At 36.6% G+C, this 24,029-nt stretch overlaps 1 protein-coding gene across 2 annotated transcripts; it reads right to left on the bottom strand.

The window, feature by feature from the left end:
* Positions 1 to 78: 78 nt before the first annotated feature.
* Positions 79 to 23,318, bottom strand: dennd2c (DENN/MADD domain containing 2C). Of its 2 annotated transcripts, none has more exons than XM_077223627.1 (19): positions 22,884 to 23,318; positions 19,774 to 20,823; positions 15,647 to 15,771; positions 14,426 to 14,538; positions 13,805 to 13,972; positions 9,547 to 9,619; positions 9,412 to 9,456; positions 9,097 to 9,284; positions 8,558 to 8,667; positions 8,405 to 8,474; positions 7,157 to 7,234; positions 6,913 to 7,053; positions 5,924 to 6,072; positions 5,653 to 5,830; positions 4,389 to 4,430; positions 3,709 to 3,817; positions 2,337 to 2,579; positions 2,157 to 2,243; positions 79 to 2,080 (listed from the first exon to the last, which is right to left on the bottom strand). In XM_077223627.1, the coding sequence occupies exons 2-19, from the start codon at positions 20,646 to 20,648 to the stop codon at positions 2,049 to 2,051; spliced, it is 2,826 nt and encodes a 941-aa protein (XP_077079742.1). In that variant the 5' UTR covers positions 20,649 to 20,823; positions 22,884 to 23,318; the 3' UTR covers positions 79 to 2,048. The 2 variants fall into 2 exon arrangements, with proteins under 2 accessions (XP_077079742.1, XP_077079743.1); XM_077223628.1 differs by having other exon boundaries at positions 22,880 to 23,316.
* Between the last annotated feature and the right edge of the window lie 711 nt (positions 23,319 to 24,029).

Genomic DNA, 24,029 nt, shown 5'->3' with positions numbered 1-24,029 from the left:
AGTTTGACGCAACTGCTATGTGTTGTTATTATTTATGTTTAACCCATTCATGCATTAATTATGACAACCTTAGTTACGTTTTTTTCTCCTACTTCTTTTTATTGCTCTTAGGGCATGAAAAACAAGATCTGAACTTTTTTAGACATATTTTACAGAGATTTTCAGATGTCCACTTGACGGTATGCGTTTTTGGTTTTAACTGAAGAGATATAGGCCTACTGTATTTACATAATACAGTAGTAACACAGTAATACTGTATATATTTAACAAACCAATGTATAAAATCATGTAAAAACTATAAAATACATCCAAAAAATATAATACAACTTCAATGTTCCTGTTCGACCAGCAGGCGGAGAAGAACTTCATACAAGTTTAACATTGCATGTCTTTGATATCAGAACATGAGGATGTAAGAGGTACAACTCTGTGGAAACCCAACTCAGTCTAAGTAGAAAACGCTCATGCTCCCTCCACTCTACCGCACTTAGCTAATAGCTGATAATTATCTTATTGATAAAAATGGCCAAGTTTCTACCATAGCTCTCCTCTCTGAGAAAACCTCTAGATCAGGTGTTTTCAATCTCATCTGAAACGTGTAACGCCGCATTACGTAATCAGATTACTTTTTTGATGTAACGAGTAAACAAAGTCACGCATTGCATCATCAGATTAGCTTTTTAATGTAACTGCTTAATAACTTAATTCCACCAATTTATTAAAAACCAAAGTGTTACTGCAGATGACGTATTTCCAAGAACAACAGTATGAATTGTAGCTGAATTATAGCTAGTGATGCATGATATCCAATTTAGTGGATAGATGATTAATCAGAATTTTATCCCATACTAAAAACTTTTTCTTTCTTTTTTTACCTGCAAGAATTTTGCCTATTCTGGCGCTATCTTGGTTTGGAGGGAAAAAAAATCCACATACAACTGCTTGCCACTTGATGGCAGTGTATAAGATGATGCAGACAATGTCTACTGTCTTGGTTGACACTTGGGTTGATGTGCAACTATGGAATCAAAAACCATGCATAAGCAAGAAATTGCTTTTTGAATAGCTGTACACTGTAGTGACCTCTATGCACGAAAGGGATACAAATAATAGGAAAGTAATCAAAACTATTAAATAACAAATGCAGTCATGTAATGTCAAAGACAAATGGCTTAAACTATTAGTTTGTAGCCCCCAAATTCACATGTTTTAATAATACACTTCACTTTCATTATAAGTTTATACATACTATACTTTTTAAACCAATGCATTCTGGATATTCTCATTCGCTGGACATTCATTCAGATTTCTAATTTCCACAACAAGATCACATTGTTTGATACACACTGCCTGCCCACCTCTGAAACTAAAAGATGTTTTTATTTTCAAAGGTTACAAAAAGTCTAGTTTGTCTACAAAGAAAAAAAAACTATACAAAATGTAAAAGCCTCTGATAAAATGAGACATCTGCATTGATATTTCACAAAAAGCAAATGTGGCAAAAAAAAGAAATGTTTGACATTTCTGTACATATGAAGAATCATAAATTAATTATTAAAGGGGAATATCCTTCATCATATTTTATTTTAAACTAAGTCTCCAGTTGGAAAAGGTTTAAGGTTAAAACTTAAGCTTACCTTATTGTCTGGCTTAATAAAAAATACATTAAAGACAAAATCATGTAAGACATCTGAAATGGACATTAACCCAAACCTTGTTATTATGCATTCATAGTCAGTTTTTTCCTTATCTGTCAAAATGACAATAACATGAGAGACTCCTCCCTTTCCTCTTTGTTCTAATTCAGTTGTCTTTGTTCCTTGTGCTTATAAACTCATTTCCAGTCTTTTCCTCTTTTGTGACAGGACGGCAAATCCAAGCCGGAGAATATTCAGGGCAGAACAAGCTGATTGCAGTCTTGACCTCATCTCCACCCTCGAGTGTTCGCTACGGGAGAGGAACTGACATGCTGGTTGAGTCATCACATGCTTTTGAAGGAAGAAAAAAAAAAACTTGGCTGCTCATACTTGGCGTCTGGACACCGTTCTCTATTTCTTCTGCAGAAATTTCATTTTATTCCCTGCAAACAAACATTTTTGTGAGTAAAAAAACTGTCTTCATCTTTTTATTCAAGACAAAAGCAGAAAAAGATTTACCAAGCCCCTTGAGAAATTTATTGACTCCACTGGGTTCAGGTTCAGGATATGAATCCAAATAATCTGCAGCTCTCACTTCAAACAACCCTGTTAAACGACAACAACATTTTCCTCTCATAACTTAAAGGAACAGTTAATCCTAAAAATGACAACTTTAACCAGGAATATTCCTTCTCTCACCTTTAACACCTCCCTTTCTGAGCTCTCGGTCATGAATGAAACCAGCAAACATCTGTGTGTCCATGAAGAGCTGAAGAAACTGCCGCACTCCTCGGGAAGGATGAGATTTCATGAAAGCGTCTCTCTGCAGCTCTCGGGTCCCACCGGGTCCTACGTCTCTCATATAGAGAGAATAATGTCCGACCAGCTCAACAAGGAACCACACGAACGCCTCTGACACCAAAGTGCTCAGGTCTGACTTCTCTGTTTGGAAAATAAAACCGCAATGTGACACTGATAATGCACAGTGTAAAAAAATAACATTAAAGGGGATCTATGATGCCCTTTTCAAAGTCTTTGTTTTTGGGCTCTACTAAAATAAGTTTTGATGCTTGAATATTTAAAAAACACATTCATTTTCACATATTTTACAATGCTGCAGCACCTCTCTTCCCAGTCTGTGAGTAATGCTTTGAACTGGATTTTTAAAAAAGCATTGTGAGCTAAGTTTATCATAGAGTTTATTAGTAGCAATGGTTCTACAATGGGAAACGCAGCCCTGTTTAGTTTGCCTCTATGAAGCCCTTCCTTCCGTAAAGTGCAATATGCTCTGTTTGGTCGGCTGGACCAGTGTGTTGTGATTGGTCAACCTCTTCCAGCGTGTTTCAGAAATGTCACACCCCTTACCATAACTCTGAGTTTCAACATGCACACTAACGCAACTCAACCAAGCCTCTGTCTGGATGGGAATTATTTAAATGAGGAATATTGATTTTCATGCTAAAACAGCAACATTACACACTAAAGAAAGTTACAAATTTGATGCCTTTAAACAGACACTTAAATAGCCCATAAAATCTGTTTTTTGAGGCATTTAGCCCATCTCCATTAGCTTTAAGGCCATTTAAATGCCCCTTCTAGGAAAACAAAACAAAATATTGTTTTTTGGTTCAAATTCAAATGTTCTTCAATCAAATGCTCTCTAGAATGAGAATGTCAAAAATGATTGCCTATTTAACAAAAAGAGACCTAAACCTTCCTGGTTTAAGAGGAAATATGTCAACAAAGGAAAGAAAACTTTGCTCATCAAGCCGTTGCATTGGTCCTTTAATATTTAGTATAACCAGCAAGTGACCGTTTACCATTGGGCCAGCTTAACAAAACATACATCTGAATTGATACTTGTCGGCATGTTCCTGACCAGACTGGCCTTGTTTAACGGTTGGTTACTCATCACATCATGAATGTACAGACAATAGATTTCAAAAGGTGAACAACTCATTTGACACAACAAGACAACAGACCAAACCTTCAATCACACAGTGAAACCAGTTTAAAACTGAACTTTGGGTTTGGCTGTGAAGGAAATAACGGCACGTGTGATGTGTCTAACCTCCGTTTCTGTCCCTTGTGTTTTGTTCTAGTATCTCCTCCCTGTTCTCCAGTATCTCCTGAAGCGCTGCCTGCAGCTTTCTAGGTAAGATACAGTCCTCATCTCCAAGCTAGGACAACAGAAGGGAGGGAGAGATGAATGTAAGAGCAAATTTAGGAAAGAAACATAAATATTGATATAGAGACCAAATGGATGAGTCGCCTATGAAACTGAAAGTGCAAATTAAAGCCAAATATGAATAATAATTAATCAAGTATTACAGCATGCAACAATAAAGATATGATCTGTGTCTAATGTACACTACCGTTCAAATTTTGGGGTCAGTAAGATTTTTTTGAAAGAAATGAATGCATTTATTCATCAAGGAAGCATTAAATTGATTAAAAGTGGATTGCAAATAAATGCAACCTTGGTGATCAAAAGAGACTTCTTTAAAAAACATTTTAAATAAATCTTTTCCACCCCAAACTTTTGAATGGTAGTGTATGAGGGAAACAACTTTTGTTACCAGTGTAAATATGGCCAAAAAGATCACTTAAAACCACCACATTTATGTCTTTGACTGACAATTAAGTTCAGCAACTCAGGCCCTGACTTGAGTTTCAGACCAAACCCTCACAAACACACTTTCAAAAGGACACACCCTTGTAGTATTAGAAAACTAAAACCTGCATACACACCTGAACGACAAACTTGTCAGCACCCAAATCCACAATAAGCACCTGAAAGAATGAGACAAAATGAAAAAAGAAGGATGGAAGGTGAAAATGATAACAATACAAGAACCCATTAGTACAAAGTTAAACGCATGTGTCTTTCATGCTCTTTCAAAACAGAAAGCATTAAAAAACTCCTATGCATTCAATCACATAAAAGTCACTATTATGGACCAGACAGGAACCTCAGATGGCAAGCTTGTATAATTTTCTAAAGTTCATCAGGTTCTTAAAACAAGACGAATGCAATCTTGTGTTCACTAAAAAGTTCTGGAGTTGTGAAGATTTTTATTTAGAACACATATTTTAACACCTTAAATGCTAAACATGTTCTACTTTGTCACCAAGTCGAAGAGTATACTAAACTTGGAGCATCTTATAGATATGATTTAATACTTTATACCTCTGCCAAATAGTACTTTATTGCCAGCAAGGGGAATTTCAAGCTGTTAAACAATGGAAACAATTCAAGGCATGAGAGTTATTAAATTAAACTCCGGCCGTGGTCATAATCAAATCTCAGAGCTCTCCACTGTTGTTTAGAAGCATCTTAAATGGGATCCATGACAGCGTCCTTAAAAAATCCCCTTCTGGCAGTCTGTGTTCCAAAGGCCAGAAGAGTCCGAGTAAGGAAGTTCATATAAAACTTGAATGTTTTTATTCTTCTGAAGTAAAACACTCCAAAGTTCATAACCCAGTCAAATTACTGAAACTAATATGAGAAAATGGCTAGAAATCAATGGTTGTGATGTCAACCCTTAACACATGATCAACAATATTTGCACATCAACATTTATTCAGCGTTCAAAAGTGTAGCCAATCATAACAGAAAATTTAAATAAAGATCTTTACTATATAGCTCAGAAAGAGGGTTGAAATTATCACTAAAAATGTAAAATTGTTGGTGCCAAAAAAATTTAAGTATCAACCTCACCCTCAAGTCATTCCAAACCTGTATGAATTTCTTTCTTCTGCTGAACACAAAAGAAGATATTTTGAAGAATGTCAGTAACCAAACAGTTGATGGGCCTCATTGACTTCCATAGTATCTTTTTCAAGTCGATGGGGCCCTTTTCAACTATTTGGTTACCGACATTCTTCAAAATATCTTCTTCTGTGTTTAGCAGAAGAAAGAAATTCATACAGATTTGGAATGACTTGAGGCTGAGTAAATGATGACAGAATTTTCATTTTTGGGTGAACTATCCCTTTAAATATGGCAACTGACCTCCTCGATGGGCATATCCAGCACCTGAGGCAGGGATGGAGAAAGCGCCCCCATTACAAAAGGAGTGGGAGAGCAGCATATGTCCAGCATGCTGACAGGGAGCACTGGTACAAACGTGTGCTGCCATGTGAAGGGATACAGTAGTGCCAAGGCAGAGTGAGCACATCGGGATAAGACACTGGCCAGAGACAAAGAGAGTTAGGTTCGAATTTAATTCTAGTTGGCATTCAGAATGGTATATTTGGGTCTCCGCATGGTTAGCGGTCTGTACCTGAGTTTGTCTGCGATGAAGATCACCCTCCTCTCCAGCAGCAGAGAAGCGAAGACTTGCAGGAGTCTGGTCACACTGAGACACTGCAGCAAACTCTCAAAGTCCACGTGCTCCAAACGAGAGTCCACCGGCCTGCACAGAGTCAGAACCTACGTATACGACAGACACACACGTGATTCTACAAATATTGTGAAAAACCTGTTCTTTGACATTTGAGTGATTAAAAAGGTTTTAAATAGGCAAGAAATTCTATGTAAAAGGCTAAATTCTATAACAATTTATAAAATAATATGAAATAGTCTTGACTCTATATTGTTTTGTAAAAATTGTATGAGGCAAAAAAACATTTGAATGTGTCAAGTGCCTAAAAACCCTTGTTGGAATTTGTAGAAATATATATATTTTATAATTTTAACTATAAATAAAACATGTATTAATTAAAAATTAATTAATTTAAATAATTATTTATCAGTTTTGATTACATTTAATTAAAATAATTATTTAATATTTTAAGAATCAGCACAAAATATAACAAATGTGTTTTTAAAATATAATATAATATAATATAATATATATATATATATATATATATATATATATATATTATTTTATTTTTTTTACAAAATAATGTTATAATTTGTTGATTTTATTCTGATCAGTGGCATGTGTTTGAGATGTTACTGATACCATCATAAAAACAAATTTTTAATGATAATTCTTAACTGGTGTTACAGCAATTTCTTAATTTGTAAAATAAATGTAATACAAAAAAACTAAAGGTCAAGTTGGCCTTCATAACTAGTACTAATATCAAGAACATCACAATCATCTTTTATGGAATAAAAATAACCAAATTAAATTCAAAAGTTCAACATTTTGCTAGTTTTTTTAAATCTATATTTTCTGAGAATGTTTCAGAGAAAAATGGAAATAAACGTATAAAATTCTATGAGATTTAAAATTCTTTGTAGAATTAAACAATAGCTTACCTCATTGCCAGAGCCTGGCAGGAAGCTCTTGACAGTGATGGTGCGTCCAGGAGCGGGGAAGGGAGCTTCCATGACACTGTTCATGAAAGGATGAACCAAAGCAGGAGAAATCTCTCTCCTCCTCTCCACCTCCTCCAAGATCTACTCCCAAACATTTCAAGCAGTTACATTTCAGCATCAATCTAAAAGGATTTAGTGCTGATCAAACAGGAAATTCATATCTGGTCTCAGAAATGCCCCTGACCTTTGAGAACAGATTGAAGCAGCCCAGTCTGCTGATGATGCAATGAACTTCAGGCAGTCTCTTTCCCTTCCCACCGGGCTGCAGAACACACAGGACAATTATCAAGGTTAGTGCATATTTACCACTGAGAATACACAATATACTCCGACTGAATATTATTTATTCACCTACATGTTGTTCCAAACCTCCATGATGATTTATAGGGGCTTTCGCACCGGGTAGTTATAGGAACTTAGTTATAGGATCCACCAGGGTGGTTCCCCGAGAACTAAATGTTCCCCTAAGGCCATTTTCCCAGTTGCATTCGCACCACCAGTTGGAACTCTTAAGTGACTTGAGCTGGCCGACACTGACGTTAAGCGCAGCATTCAACAACGCCAACAACTGGAGAATAAAGGACGCCGTGATCAGAGCTGTGTTTTTGTTGTGTGTCGTGGGATTTGTGATAACGGAGATGGAATGTCGAAAAGCAAAAACGGAGAGCTAAGAGACTAAATCTCCTACAACAACTTGCGGTGCTACATCTCATCGAGACTGAAAAAAGAACAACGCTGCAGACAAAGGCAACAGGTAAATGCTGTCAACATCAGCTTTCTGTATGTTTATGTTATGTGTTATGTGTGCGTATGCACATCTTTTTAAAAATGGTGTTTCGTATGGCATGTGTTCGACCAATCAACGTACACTTAAGTCACTGGTAGTTCGTATTGTGCTGAGACTACTCTCAGACGTCACACCCACGGACCGTTGGCTGAACATCTGATGCATATGGCACACAAAACTGGAAACACTTCATGAGTTTCGAAGTCGTCATCTGATTGGTTGAATTCTACTGGATTTCCAGGAGACATGTGTTTTGCATACTTTAACGGTCTGCCAGGAAACAAAGATGCCATAACGCCAAACCCCCTCATGGAAGAACAACGCCATTGTGTTTACAACTGTGACAATGAGTGCTTATCAGGATCAACTAAATGCTGGATTTTCAAAAGAACGTAAAGTATGTACAGTTTGCGGCATAGAAGTAGAAGCTAATTTAGTTCCCCCAATAGGCGTTACTAGAACTAAATTTTTTCCCAGTTCCTGCAGTACAAACACACCAAAAAGTACCATTGAACTATGAAAAGGTTCCAAAGCCCCTTATGTGAGGTTTGGAATGACATGATGAATGCACATGTTTGGAAAAATAATTACCGGGTGAGATTATGTTTTTCTGTTGAATTAATATGACCACATTTACAAACTAACCAGGATTTTGCGGCAGTATCCGAATAAACGACTCCCGTCCTCCCCCGTCAGGACAAAAGAAAATGTTTCACTGTGGGTGATAATCAAAGATCATCTTAGAAGAGTGAATTAGTTAGCCAACCAACATAAAACTGTTTAATATCAGCATGTTACCTGGTGTGGTCCGAGGTGGGACACCAGTCATGACAGTCAGGAAAACAGAACTTGGGAATCGCCCTTAATCTATCTTCGGCCTCACGAGACAGACGAGAAGACTTCTCAAACTAAATGCAAAATAAAAACAGAAAAATTATATTTTATATGAATCAAATATTTAATAATTTCATTTGTATACATTACATTTGTTTTATAATTACAATTGATATTTATTTAAAATTTTAAAAAAAAATTATCAATTGAATAAATAAATCTATTTTAATTATAATATTTAAATATATATAATTATATTATAATATATATAATTACATTACAATAAATATATATTATAATTAACATTTATTTAAAATTATAATGTAAATAATTTTATTCTAATATATTTTATTATTTTATAAAAACAGATTTTAATTGTAATATATAAATATAAAAAGGCATATATCATATTTAAAAAATATTATTTAAAAAGAAAATGGTGAAACACACATTCCACAAAAAAAAGTTAAATGTTACGTCATTTTGTCATTAGGTCCCTTTACCTTCGTAGGGAACTGTTGTGTAATCTCGGGGATATACGTGTGTCCAGGGGAACCTTTTCTAAGCGACACCACAACAAATTGCTGAAAAAGTTGCTGCTGTTGAAGCTGGATCAAGTCCCTCTCTAAAGTGCGGTAACCCGGACGCCGTTTTAAGGTTGATTGAACATATACTGTGCGCTGGGAGCGATCTACAAGAAGAAGAAAAATTGTAAACAGCATTGATGGGTTTATAAAAAATGCTTAACTGGTTTGATATACAAGTTAAAGTTGAATAAACAAGAGTTCCCTGTGCCGAGGCCTGAGGGAGACACTGACCTTTAGAGCTCTCCTCAGGATCACTCTCTGTTCCACTCAATTCATCTGCCATAAAACATACATTTACAGGTTGATTACACTTTTTCTCTTGGTAAACCAGGTAAATATGAAATAACGTTATGCATCCCTTTTCACCTCTGGTTGCCGTCACCCATACTCGTTTCCTTCCTCTTTTGGCTTCAAAAATCTCCTGGATCCTGTTTACGAGCTACATGAGAAAAACACAATTAATAATCCCTCAGGATTTTGTTCACACTATTGCTGGTTAAATACAACTTAAGTTTGTACACTACAGTTCAAAGGTTTGGGGTCACATTTTGAAAGAAGTCTCTTATGCACACCAAGACTGCATTTATTTGATCAAAAATACAGTAAAAACTGAAATATTGTTACCATTTAAAATAACTTGATATTCGTTATTTAAATATTCGTCATTTATTCCTGAGATGGCTCCAGTTTTCAGGGTCACATGATCCTTAAGAAATAATCCTAAAGATTACAATTATTAATGTTAAAAACAGTTGTGCGGCTTGTGCCATTTAATATTTGAATATATGTGGAAACTAAGATACTTTTTTTAAGGATTCTTTGATAAACAAAGTTATATATTTTGTAACATTATAAATGTATTTACTGTCACTTTTGTCAAATTTAATGCATCTTTGTTAAATAAAATTATACATTTCTTAAAATAGAACATCATTTATTTGAAATTGAAATCTTTTGCAACATTATAAATTTCCCAAAATTATAAATAAAAGTCCCAAACTTTTGAACAGTAGTGTGCAAAACATTTACATATTACAACGGAATCCCTGCAAATGAATGTTTAAAATACAAAACGCATGCAAACAATATACAAAAGTATAACTAAGATGCTTAAACATTATCACGTGACTAGATGTGTCACAATGACCTGCGTCTACATCTGTATGTCAGACCTGTTATTCTCTTTTGGTTAGCAGAACATGACATGCTAATTATGTTTCATATTCATGGAGACCACAGCGGTCTGCCCACATCACACAGTGAGACAGCACATGGTGGTGGCATTTGCCCATGATGAGCGGAAACAGTGTGGTGGTACTTCCACCCAGATAAAAACGTAATGCTCTCCATGTGTGGAGATGGTAAAGGCCTTTTTAAAGGGATAGTTCTAGAAAATTAGATAGAATAGAAAATTCTGTCATTAATTACTCACTCTCATGTCGTTCCAAACCCGTAAGGGCTTGCTGAAATCTGAGAGCTTTCTGTCCCTCCAAAAGCAGCCTACGCAACTACCTTCAAAAAGAGATCGTAAAACTCATCCATATGAATTGAGTGGTTTATCCCAATTTTCGATAGCTTTATATGATGACCAGATTTGATTTATGCTTTTATTCACATATAAACATTGATCATAAACAGAAGCTCAAACGTACTGCGTAACACGATAAGGAACCTCATTGGTTCTCACATGTCAAGCAAACATGCTTGAGCTTCAGTTTACCAGATCTGATGTGTTCGCTGATTAATGTTTAAGTGTGAATGAAGTCTAAATTCAATCTGTTCATCTTATAAAGTGATCAAGTCCCTTCAGAAAATGTGGACTAAACCACTCAATTCATATGGATTAGTTTTATCTCTTTATGAACTTTTTGAAGTGTCAGAAGTTCCGTAGCTGTCAATGGAGGGATATAAATCTCTCAGATTTTCATCTCAGATAAATCAGTAAAGATTGTTTAAGTAAATGAAAAATATGCCTCAATTAACTCTTTGTAAAACAAAAAGAACATTTAAAGGGTAACTAAACCCTAAACCAATTTTTTTTAGTTAATGATCTGTATGAATGGGGCTTTATTAGTACTGTTAATTGATTCGAGTTACTTTTTTGACATTTGTGTATAAAGTGTTTTAAAGCTATGGTATAAGATTTCAAAGATTGTTCATTATTAATATCCTCGTTTAGATGCTGGTTATGGTTATATAGTAAAATCCTAACAATATGAATAGAAAAAAGAATGAAAAAAATCCATTCACTCTATTGGCTGTACAGCCGAAGAGAAGTTGACCAATGTAAGCTGTCCGGCCGGACAGCTTACATTGGTCAACTGCTCTCATCCAATTACCAGCTCCACTTGAAACTCCGCCTGGCGCACGCGTCTCCACCGCCCCCGCCCCCGCCCCCGCCCCCCTCCTGCGACATGAAATTGCACGCGTAAGCAGCTAACAGTCTATGGTAGCTAGCTAAGTAGCATATCAGCAATGGATAAAAAAAGAAGACAGCAGCAAGCGGTCGGCATTGGAGTGTTAGCCGTTTATAGCATCGCCTATCACGGGTCAAAGTAATTATATTTCTTGAAGTCCTTGAATATATTTCAGTAGGCCTAGCTAGTTTCTGTTCGAGCCGATCGAAATTTGAACAAGATGCGCTGTGTGCTGCAATAACAATTACTGAAAACCTTAGCAATACTAGTAGTATTATACTAATGGTGGTGGGGAGTTTAGAACATTTCATGTGTTGCTAATCTTGCGTTGATGTGAACTCAAACGTGACATTGAATTGTTGATGAAGCAAATAGGTTCAAGTATCTAAAGGCAATTTTACATATGATGTGTGTCCGATGTTTACTACCGTGATCACAGCTTGACTGAGTGACGTTGTTCAATTCGTTTCCCGGTGGGAGGGATCAGGTAGCACAGAGGGGAGGGGTGTGTGTGTGTGTGGAGGGAAGGGATGAGTTTTTTACAACTTCCCTAACGTCTCGGGCTTTCTCGACCGATTTTTAACATCGTATACTATAGCTTTAATTCTACAATATATCGTGTAAAAACGTCTGAGTGCTTCCCTCTTCAGGTTGAACGGTGGCTACTGCAATTGAATTTTCCTATTGGATGTTTGGGGTGGTTCGTGACGTAAGGGTTTGTTGGTGACGTAGGCAAGTTCCATACAGAGAGATGAGTCTCTGGTGCACGCCCCCCTCCGCTGGCCTCTGCCCACTTTTCCAGCATTTTTCAAATATTGCCAGTGAGTGGAGTCAGGCTCTGAAAAGGGGTTTAGTTACCCTTTAAAAACATTTACCCCACAGCTCCTCAGCAAAACTATCAAAAAATATAGTATTGTATGAAATTATCAATACAAATTTAATTTAAAAAGCCATCACTTTAAACTAAATACAATTAACACTGTGGGTAAAAAACAGATTCAGTCAGGAAGTAACTTCCTTTTAGAATGAAGCAGTTTAAAAAATACAGAATATATTATTTTACATTTTTATAGTTTTATATTAGACATTTGATGGGATGGAAAAAGCTTTGAAAGTGTGTGAAAGAGACAAGTAAAGAGGGTTGCAGCTGTTATTGATTTGTCCAAACAAGTGTTAATATTGTTAACAGAAACTATTAAAATTTATTGAAATACAGCTAAAATTAAATTGAAAAAATATATATTATATGAAAAACGTAAACAGAAATGTTGCCTTGACAACTAACTGAAATAAAATCAGCTTGAGTTGAAGTACTGAAATTACTTAAAAATAAAACTGAAATAAAATTAAAAGTTAAATAAAAATGGAAATATTAAAAAACTAATAAAATACAACAAAATTACTAAAAGTTAAAATAAAATGAGTGAAACATTTTAATATAAAAACAATATTTTAATAAATACTTGAATAGTATATAAATAATATTAAAAACTTTTGGTAGTATCTATAGATGTTTTATTTTTGGAACGCATGTGTAAACCACTCAACACAACCTACAGAAGAACTGGACAACTTCCACATTTCTCACATGCTGTTTGATATTAAAATGAGTGTTCAAGGAGTGTTCTTACCTGCTCATTCTGCTCGCTTTCATTAATAAAACAGCATTCCTCTGTGAGCATCATCTACACGGCCTTGGCCTGCTGAATTTGGCCTTTCCAAAATAACAATATGGATCATGCTAGCACAAAGCTGGATATAGCTGATTACTCAGCAGCGTCCGCTATGATGCACAGGCACTTCATGATAATCTTCAACCTCTCGTGCTCCAAAAGGAAGTGTTTTCTGCCACCATCCATCCATCTCCTTACCACTTCCTCCCTCTCTTACCCTCTTCTTTCTTCAAGCACCAAAGCTGACATTTCTATCTAGACTGTTTTTCATACATTATTCATGTCTGGTTCTTTCTTCTTATATTCACAGCTATTTTTTGTTTTGAGAGAAATGTGGTTTATGGATCAAATAATTATAAGCGTTTGGGTGCAGCTCCTGCTTCTTCTGTTTATAAAACACTAAAGAATTGATTATGTCATGTAAAAGTGTGGTTAAAGTTCACATGCATACAATCAGAGACACAGGTGATGTCAGGCACATGTTGCGCAATGTTTAATGACGTCTGAGCCACGTGTTTGTGCGTGTGGGTTTACCGGGGTTTGTTGGTTTGTCTTGTATGCAGTAGCAGGTTTGGCTGTTGATGATTTAGGAGTGTTTGTAGTGAAGGTACGTTTAGGTGACGTTACGGATTCTTTGCGTTCCCGTCCCATTTTATGCAGCATGTCGCCATTAGGTAATAGTGTGAAGGTCTTCGGTGAGAGCTGCATAAAGATAACAGACAGTGGATTAGAAAACAGACAGTTTAGTTACACAATTATCCAGTGGCCTTTATGTAAAATGTATTATTCCTATCGAAATAAATAGTGGAAATAAATTGCAGCAAGGTTGAAAATAGGTAATAGGGGTTTTCTATTTAAATTTATAGTCAGCTTTCAGTCAACTTTTCATTAACTTAGAGAAAGAAGTATTTTATGCCCACCAAGGCTGTATTTATTTGATGAAAAATACATTTAAAAAGGAATATTGTGAAATATGTGCACAATTTAAAAGAATGTTTGTCTATTTGAATACGTTTTACAATCGAATTTATTACTGCGATGCAAAACTGAATTTTCAGCATCAGAAATCAGCATCCTTCAGAAATCATTCTAATATGCAGCTTAACATTTTTTGTGGAAACTGGTAAAAACATTTCTGCATTTAAAATGAGTCACCTTGAGGTGTGGGCTCTCTCTCTGTCCAACTGTGTAGTTTCGTGGCCGTCTTATAGGTAAACACGCTGGAGAAATCTTGATGTCTTCATATGGGTTCTCTTTTGGCATATCCGCTGTAAAAGATTGGTTGAAACAACACAGTAACACTTTATTTCAATGGTCTACTTTAGACATTCTACTAACTATAAGTAACTTTGTGACTAAATGTCAACTAGCAGTCATTAGAGTATTAGTAGAATGTCTGCTTAATATCTGCTGACACTTTATTCTGATGCTCACACAAAAGATGTTCTTCTGACTATAAGTAACTTTACAACTACATGTCAACTTATTCTAGTAACCCGTCCCGAACCCTAACCTAACATTGTACTAACAAGCTAATACAGTCTACTAATACACTAATGAGAGTTAGTTGACATGTAGTTGCAAAGTTAATTATAGTTAGGACAGTGTCTAAAGTGGACCATCAAAATAAAATGTAACCGAAGACACTACTATTATAATTTTAAAAAATGCAAAAAACATTTTGTGTTCCCTACGCTGGCTCCAATTCAATTAGGAATGTGCCAAACATGTTTTTAAAATCAACTAGTCGGTGGGTTGTCGGTCTTAAGGAAGCCCTCTATAATTAGGCTTGTTTCTTAGGGAGTGTGTACAATACATAAGATGCCTTCTTGCTTTCAAAGACAACTGAATGGTCTAATGCAGCTGTCTGGGATGCAAAAGACCACTGACTGTGTATGGTTGTAGTGACTATGCTTTCAAGGAAATTAATTTAAGCTGCAACCGTTTTGAGAGGGTTTTCACCACTAAAAATAGAACAATACCAATAGCACTAAAATTTTATAGTTTGGGGTCAGTAAGACTTTTTTTTTAACTGAAAGAAGTATTTTATGCTCAACAATGCTGCATTTATTTGATCAAAAATACAGTAACAACATTAATATATTGAAAAATGATAACTATTGAATATAATTGTTTTCTATACCTTTTAAAATGGATTTTTTTTCCTGTGATGCAAAGCTGAATACAAGTTAATTTATTTCAAAAGAAAAAATCCCTTAAGACCCCAAACTTTCCAATAATAGTGTATGAGAAAAAATCAAGATGTTAGAATTATATCAAGATGAGATTTTCATTTCAGGCAGACATATTTTTTATCGTACTTCACAGTAATATCTGATCAATGACATGTGCCTTGGGATTCTCAGAATCACTCACAGATGATGTCCTCATAGATGCTGTCTTCAGACAGGGCGTGGAAAAGACCCGAACGGCGGCCCTCCTTCACTCTAGAGGCCTGTTGGGCTGACAGCCGTACCACATCCTCAAACTCAAACGACTTCCTGTGGAGAAGAGGATCAAGATAGGAACAGTCCCTGTATTGTAATCTAATACAGGTTTCGAGTCTTTCATAAAGGGTAACCATTAATCCAAAAAGGAATGCACTAGAATGCATGTCACAGTTCAAATAGACATGATATAGATGTGATATATTATGGCTTGAACAGACTCCGGGTTCCAAATGATCAAGCAGAAAAACAATTAGAGGATGGAGTAAACACAACAGTGTGACCATAGGAGTGTTCATAAAGCTCTTGCGTGACCACTGCAGTCTTTGCTGAAACAGAAGTAGGCCAAATGTGGACAATGGGCTGCAATTCTGCCAAAGTACAGCTGACATCACAGCTGGGGACGAGGCCAGACAGCTAGACTATCACCCACTCACAGTTAAACTCTCCTCACTGTCCTCTGACACAAAGCTGTCCAACTCAAAGTATTAAATAAACAATAACAAGAAGTAAAATTTTACATTTTCTTTAGAAATTGTGCAGTGTTTACACATGAATAATTCTAGAGTGTTGTAAGTGGTTACCATGTCATTGCTATGCAATTGCTAATGTGTTCTAAATGGTTTCAAATGCTGTGTCCCAATTCACATTCTATCTGTTCTAAATAGTATTCCAAATTAAAATAAGTGTGTTCCAAATCGTAATATGTTAAAAATGAGTATTCCAAAGATACCCAAATGGTCTACTTTTTCCGGTTAGATTCGATTAGAACTACAAACACGAATATTTTTTTAAAAGTGTTAAAAAACTACAAACATGGTGGACGTGCGAGTTTTCAAAGGGGTTTAAGTGATTAATAATCAGTATGTAATTGGATGAAAATATATTTATTTTTATTTACTCCTATGTTATCCACATTATATTTCATCTGCAACAGCATTGTGAACTTTTGTAAAGATACATTTCATCATTGACTTTTTTCAAAGGTAGGAAATTAAATTAAATTGAATGTGGAGGATTTTAACTGTGACGAGATGATTGACAGGACAGTTTAAATGGTGACAGGATGGATGTAACTACGCAACAGTGCTGTCCATTAAAGTCGCCATGATGACGCAGTAGTTTGTCCCAAAGCTTGCCTAGACTTAAAAGTATTCTTCATAAAAACAGTACATATTTTTAAGGCATAGTATAAGTAGGCGAATTGGGATGCAGCAAAAGAATATATATACCAAGACGGTGCACTCTTATTACTATGAATGGGAGAAAGTGCAATGGGCAATAAGGTAGACTAAGTCCACCATCTAAATAAAGAGCCAATTGGTAAATTCACTGCATCACTGCAGCTGCCTTCAGACACTCCAGTTGCTATAGAAACAGCCAGTGTTCTGAGACTCACGCTTAGGCCTGCAAACGCGCATTGGCTGGTCCAGCCAGAAATAGATTGTTTAAAGGGGTGGTTTACTGCATTTTTTCTTTGCATGATTGTGTTTATGGGGTGCAATATAACATGTCTAAGTGTGTGGTTTTTTTTAAAAAGCCTTATTTTTCATAAAATTCACCTTTATTGTAAGCCGCTTTCTCCTCTGTCATTTGAACGACCGGTTGACTTCCTGATTCTATGAAACCACTCCCTCAGAAACAGGCAATGGGCTCAGATTGGTTAGTTGGGCCGGTGTGTTGTAATTGGCTAAATTGCATAGTGCACGTAGTCCGAAAACTTCACGCCCATTACCTTTATGGACGAAAGCTGCATGTGCTCCGGTCAAATGTAAATAGAGTCAATAGCCTACTGCCGTATCAGTTTGAGCCAGAATCAGACCCAGAAAGAGGCAATGAAGAGAGTCAAGCAGAACCTCCCCACGGCTCTTACAAAATGTTTCTGAATGGTACATTTTATTATTATTATTCTATTCTATTCTAATATTATTATATAAGGATTTCGATACGCTGTTACTTGAAAATGCTGCTGCTTTTAGCTTTTGAGATACGTTTTTCTCCTGATTAAACATTTAATATAACTGAATAAATGACAGAGTAATACCGTTTTTTAAAGTTATTGTTTTATCGATATAATGAACAACCGTTTATCTATTCACAAAACTTAGTTTACTCAGTGTATCGTTTTCTTTAGGTGTACACGTTTGTCTTACACACACAAAATAGCATCGAACTAACTGGCTACTATAAACAAACATCGTTGGCATTGGTTTACGTTCTTGATCAAATCGAAAAATTACGTCATAAAGTATACATGGAAAAAACATTTACAAAATTAGTAGGCTACATAATTACAAATTCAGGTCCAAAATGTTTGTACGCGTAACTAAGTGGCTACTAAAGCCAGCGCTGGCATTTGTTTACGTCCTTGATAAAACTAAAACATTACGTCTGAAATTATACATGCAAATACATTTAAAATTATTAAGTCTTACTTACAGGTTGTGGCCCAACAACTGCTGCCTCTGGTTTTAAAGTTGGAACTGCTTCATGTTTTAGTAACAGATGAATCCGGCATTGAATTCGTGGAGATTCTGGAAGCTGTCTTCCGTAAAATGCGCAGCACAGAGAGCTAAATTACAATTGTAATTTTCACGAACATAATCAAACATAAATTGTTGCCATCGTTGACGAACTACAGCGTCCGTAGGAAGCCCGAACACAGAAGACCTGACAGCTGGGTGAAAATAACACACTTTCGACGGCATGGCTACAGCTCTCCACTATAACTCTTCCTCTTGGACAAATCCGCAGAAATATGGCCATGCCCCCTTTTTTGCATATTCCGGAGGGAGGGTTGATTATGGGTTAGTTACGTATAAAACCCTAGAGTATCTCGTTGTAGTCCCATTCGAGTTGTTTTTGTAGGCATTAAACTTCCTGATTTTTAAAAGACGATATCTCTGCTTACGTTGAACTTTCAGTGCAGTAACTTTGAAGAACCTATCACTGTTCATGCCTCAACAGCAACATTACACACTATTTAAAATGAAAAAAGTGAAATCGCAATCAACCACCCCTTTAATGCTATTTGAGAGTAAGAAACAACATTTATGTGACAGTTCTTTAAATGCAAGTATTGCAAGCGGTTTTTGAGATTTTAGGATTTCCCCATTCAAATAGCGAAATAGCTACCTATAGGCATTGCAAATCTTTTCTTGAAAGGGACTATGGTGGTTTTTAGCATGTTGCTATGTGGTTGCTTCGTGTCCCAAGTCCTCTTACTTCACCAAAAATTATAATTGTGTCATAATTTACACACCTGAACTGTCCTTTAAGACTCTATGGTATTTTGGCTTGGGACCTTCAATGTAAATCTATGGGATTGTTTTAAATCTGATTACTTAGAAAAAAAACACCACACCTCTCTCAACATTCCACATGATTTGAGCTATCAATCAAGCTGAGGCATAACAGTATGAGAATGTTTGGGCCAACACCTATTGTTCGTTAGGATATATCATTTGCAACCAGGTTTAACAGGTTTTGATAACCAGCCAAACGCTATTTATAAAAGGTTATCGACCTGTTTTGTAATTATATAAGGGGTTCAATAATCTAGTTTCTGGCAGTTGACTTTTTATTAACCCAATTATTTAATGAATTATTGGATGGTATGACCAAAACTCAAAAATGATTATTCAATTAGGCTTTGTTTGGAATTAGAATTGAAAGAGTGGGCCACTGCAATAGTGGAAACTGCATCATATGAATCTATGCTCAGTTAGAATAAATGGTGTTAGAGACTTTGGGATGAGTTATGGATGCACATAACAATGATTTTGATCTTATACTTTTCCTGTGTTTAATTTGTGTCACCCTCCCTCCCTCTTCTTTATACTTTACGTACTATGCAAGGAACTGTGACTAGGAACTTGTAACCTCTATGATTACTTTGTTGTATACATGCCTGCAAGTAACCTTCCAAAAAAAAAAAAACAATAAAAGCACCAATGAAAAAAACTGTTAGAAGTTAGAACATATTCTAAATATTTCCTTTTTTATGTTTGGGATTAACTGTGTAATGTGATCCGCACTGCGGGGAAAAATATTCACCTGTTCTTTCTGTTTCTGGAAAACCCGTTGAAAGTGTTGACTGGACAAGGAGGAGGTGGACAGCTGGGTGGCTTTAATATGATGTCATGCTTCCGGACTTGATCCGATTTAACGACTGATGGAGTCTGGTTCTCCAATTGAATCCATTGGCCGGGCGGACTGCTCGCACCCTTGTATTGGAATGTGCGCTGTGGTTTAGGTGGAGGGGAAGAAGGTCCAATTTCACCAAGACACTTAGTCACCATTGAGGAATCTTTCTCTTTCTCCCAGAAAGATTCATCTGCCTCCAGTCGTTTCCAGAAACCCCTGGAGGTGTAAAAGTTCCCTGGAGGCAGCAATGCCTCTGGATCATCTACACACTGAGGTAGAGATGTAATTTCGACATCTGGGAAATGGTTTGACTTAAAATTATTGCTTTTAACATTCAGTTTAGTCACTTGGACTTGGGTCACAGTGCTTAAAGACTTAGTTGCAGGATTTGATGTTACAAATTTATCTGAATGCGTGTGATTTCTTGGGAAATCTGACTGGATTCCACCTGTAACCGGTCTTAAAGTCATTTGGTTTTCTCTAAAATCCAAACCCAGGCTTTTTGATACAATCACTTTGTTACGACCTACTTCATTGCATTCAAGTCCATTTCCAAGAAGGTCCCCTGAAAGCCTACGAGAAGCAAGAGTCCGCTGGGTCTGAACTTTTCCCCTCTGGACACCCTCCTGCTGGCTGAGTCCCTCCCATTGGAAGATTTTTTGCTTGATGTTGGCGCCAGGCTCTCGCGAGAGTGGCCATGCTGCTGTTGTCGCCGTCTTCCCTCCTGGTCCTCCTGTGGTGACATTCCCCCCTCTTTTTCTATGGTCCACTCCAGGAGCCAGCATGACGACGAGGATGCCGTCACAATGCAGGGCCGTCTGGCATTGCAACAGCAAGCATATTAAGGAAGAACCCCTTCTTTTGCGGTGCAAATAAGTTAATAAAGTTCACAGAAGAACCTCTTTCCTGTAGGAGAGCTATGTCTTCAGTTCCTCTGCCATTCTTTCTTCACTTAAGAGACTGCAAAGGGGGGAAAAAAACACAAGTGGGTTCAACTGACAAGCACATTTTGCAAACACAAAAGGTGATGGTCTCTGCATGCTGCATAAATGCAGGAAACCAAAGATAGTCACTGTCAAGGTCAGCACTGAAACCAAAAATAAAAAACCTAACAAAGAGGAGACTGACAACGACAGGAACATGGGAGAAGACAAAGCATTGTAGAGGCCTCTATCCCCAGGAACACCCACCACCCCCACTCCCACCCTCTCCAGCTGGGCCCGTCCAAAGCACTGCCATGCATTAACACACTTGAGCATAATGCAATTCAATTTCACTCCTCTCCAAAAGCTTCTTTCAGCCATGGCACGAAAAGGACAGGCATTCCAAGTATTTCCACATCCATGTGCACATAATAGAAGGGCCTTCTTTGTGGTACAAGAACAAGTGCTCAACACATCAATGACGAAAATATGCACAATTTCATGCACGTTAATAAACGCTGGTGTCTATGCACCAAATTGACAACAAAAAGAGGCCACTTGAAATTCCTCTTCCCTGCGTCTACTGTAGCCGGGATGGATCTGGCAGCTTCAACACAAGTCCTCATCTGCGGCCAAAGTGTTTTGGACACGTTGCACATTACGCTGAGAATGAGGACATGCTGAAATTCCTTGGCACTGGGATTGAACGACATAATAATTTGATATATTGACCACATTTGATCAGACGGGCCCAAAAATTATGCCTTTTTCTGGATGACCTACATCTAACGTGCAAACTGGAATCTCTCCATGATTCGAGCCAGATCCCATCCCCCTTACAGGATCATCACATCTACTGACCCACTTGTGTCTGTGAGTGTGTGCAGGAAGGCCAGTGTTTCCTGATTCACAGGAAGATCGGATCAGCAGAATGTCCATAACGATGATTTTACTCATTTAATCTGGTGTAGTATTTCCATGCTAGTTTTTTTTATGACTCAAGAGGACTGGTATGAAACATAACGCGGTGAAGTTCACAGACGCATAGTCTGAAATGGTGCAGATGGTCTGTGTAGGTTTGGACGGGCTAGATTAACGTTTAATTACAACTTGCGGAGTCTGCGGAAAGCCGTCTAACTCCAATCATCCTGACTTAAAACTTCCCGACTGCATGTTAGGAGGAACTTCTCATGACATTCCCAGCATCAAAACCCACAACCTGAGAGGCAGAACAAATCCTCTATCTCTTTTTTCCAAGCCACCTGCTTCCAGATATACCACCGCACAGCAACGAAGCTCCGCATTTGGGGTTTGGTGATCAAAAGACTCATCAACAACCGCAGACATACACAAAACACCCCTACAATGCCAACATCAACCAGACACTAGTATTACCCCAGCCCTCAAATGGTAGGCAATCAAGACATAAATAAACTATAATATTACTTTTGACAGGTGATCCAACCACCCCAGGTGCTTGTGCATGAGGGGACATGCTTCTGGGTGGGGTTGATTAAGAGGGTGAGAAAGTGAGTGAGTTCACTGTCAAAACTAAACATAATCATGTCTATAAGACAACATTCTGTCAAATACTGCCCAACTCACTGAGTTAATAAAGAAGTTAATAATAAACTATTAATAAATAACTCAACTATGGTGTCAATACTATAGATATTTTCACCCAAGCGAAAAGATAAAAGCGTTAGATTTCGACTTTGTCCAACATGAATAAATTAATTTTTGATTAGCATATTTACGTGAAAGGTAGAATTCGGCATACATGTAAATAAAAGGTGTCTATAAGGATATTTAAATGGTAAATTAAACAAAGGAAGAAAAAATGAGAATTTATTATTAGAAGCTCTAAAATCAGGTACGAAAAAATAAAAATACAAGAAAATAATAAAGTAAAATAACATATTAATGAAAATAAAGTTTAAATTTAAATAAATTTAAATAAAAACAATTTAATAGTTTTTGAAACTGTTTTAAATTTTATAAAATAAAACAAATAGCCTAAATAAAAGCAGCGAACCAGAGCTCTTTCTTGACAGTCAGTTCAGATCTTTTGTTATGAAGAAACATTAACTTACTTACGCAAACTTGTCCGCACAACACATATGTTCGACTGAAATAAACCGAAATAAATGTCTCATGAGAGCTCATTTCGAGTAAATACTGAGTCTGTAACTCTGTTGTGGAGCCGAAGTCTTCATATTTCACGGCTGGTTAGCCTGTCGGCTAAAAACTTCCTCGAAAAAAACTTTGTATCCAATTCACTTTCACAGCGAGTAAACAACGGGTCACAAAGTAACAGATAATTCCTGGCAACAATGTAATGCCTGGTGTTGTTTATATTCCCGACAGAAACAGTTATCGGTGTTCCTTAAAGAGTGGATGGATGTGTTCGTGTAATCCTGCTCCTCCTGTGCTGTCAGTTCCCTCTCTGAGCTTCGGTTCCTCTGAATGGATGAATCAGCTCAAGAAGTATTACTGCAATGAAAGTGTCTTCATAAAATGACCAATGTGTCTTCCTGGTTACTACAAGCGACTCGTTCAGACAAAACTTGCTTGAAACGGAAATGCTACTTTGATTATATTGTTTTAACTGCTTAGTAACTTGAGGGAAATATATGTTACAAGTGCTGTATGTTAAAATGCATTGGCAAAAAATTTTCGGGAACAGTTTTACCCACAAAGCATTGAAGCATTGACAAAATTAATTATTATGAATTATATATTATATTATGAAAAATATGACATTGCATTGTAATCTATCATGTAATTTTATATAATAATAATATATTAATGTTTAAAATAGCTAATTACATTTCAGAATACACATTATGTAGTCATATAATAGGTTTGAGAAACAACAAAATGTAAATGATATTCAAAAATCTTTCCATACAGAGAATATCTCAAACTGTACCCCAAACTTCATACATCAAGATGCATGACCTATAGTGCCTGGTTTGGCACTAATGACAACAATTATGTACCCATGTCAGGTTCCTATAGGTTTTAATATGCAGATGTCCGAATGACATTTGAGAGCTACAGAGGGGGAGAAGGTGAATTGTTGCTTTTGTATGACATAAGAAGACTTGGAATACAGTGAGTGGGTATTGCTTTTACAGAAGTTGGTGTCCTTTTTAGACTTGACAGCCTTTGGTCTCAATGTATGTAAGATGGGCAGAATTAACATCTGTATAAATTTTATTTTTATTTTTTTGAGTTCCA

The sequence above is a fragment of the Siphateles boraxobius genome, unplaced genomic scaffold, assembly GCF_051911475.1.
Source record: "Siphateles boraxobius isolate OS27281-9 unplaced genomic scaffold, OSU_SipBor_1 9, whole genome shotgun sequence".
Lineage (NCBI taxonomy): Eukaryota > Metazoa > Chordata > Actinopteri > Cypriniformes > Leuciscidae > Siphateles > Siphateles boraxobius.
Note: the sequence above shows the minus strand (reverse complement) of the source record. Positions and strands in the feature narration are given on the sequence as shown.

Bases quoted from the DNA above. Each gene is read 5' to 3' on its own strand.
- dennd2c (XM_077223627.1), bottom strand. From the start codon at position 20,648: ATGCTGGCTCCTGGAGTGGACCATAGAAAAAGAGGGGGGAATGTCACC. The intron at 3,818-4,388 runs GTGTGTATGCAG...CTGTTGTCCTAG, and splicing joins CTGACAAGTTTGTCGTTCAG to CTTGGAGATGAGGACTGTAT. The intron at 2,081-2,156 runs GTAAATCTTTTT...GTTTGTTTGCAG, and splicing joins TAAATTTCTCAAGGGGCTTG to GGAATAAAATGAAATTTCTG.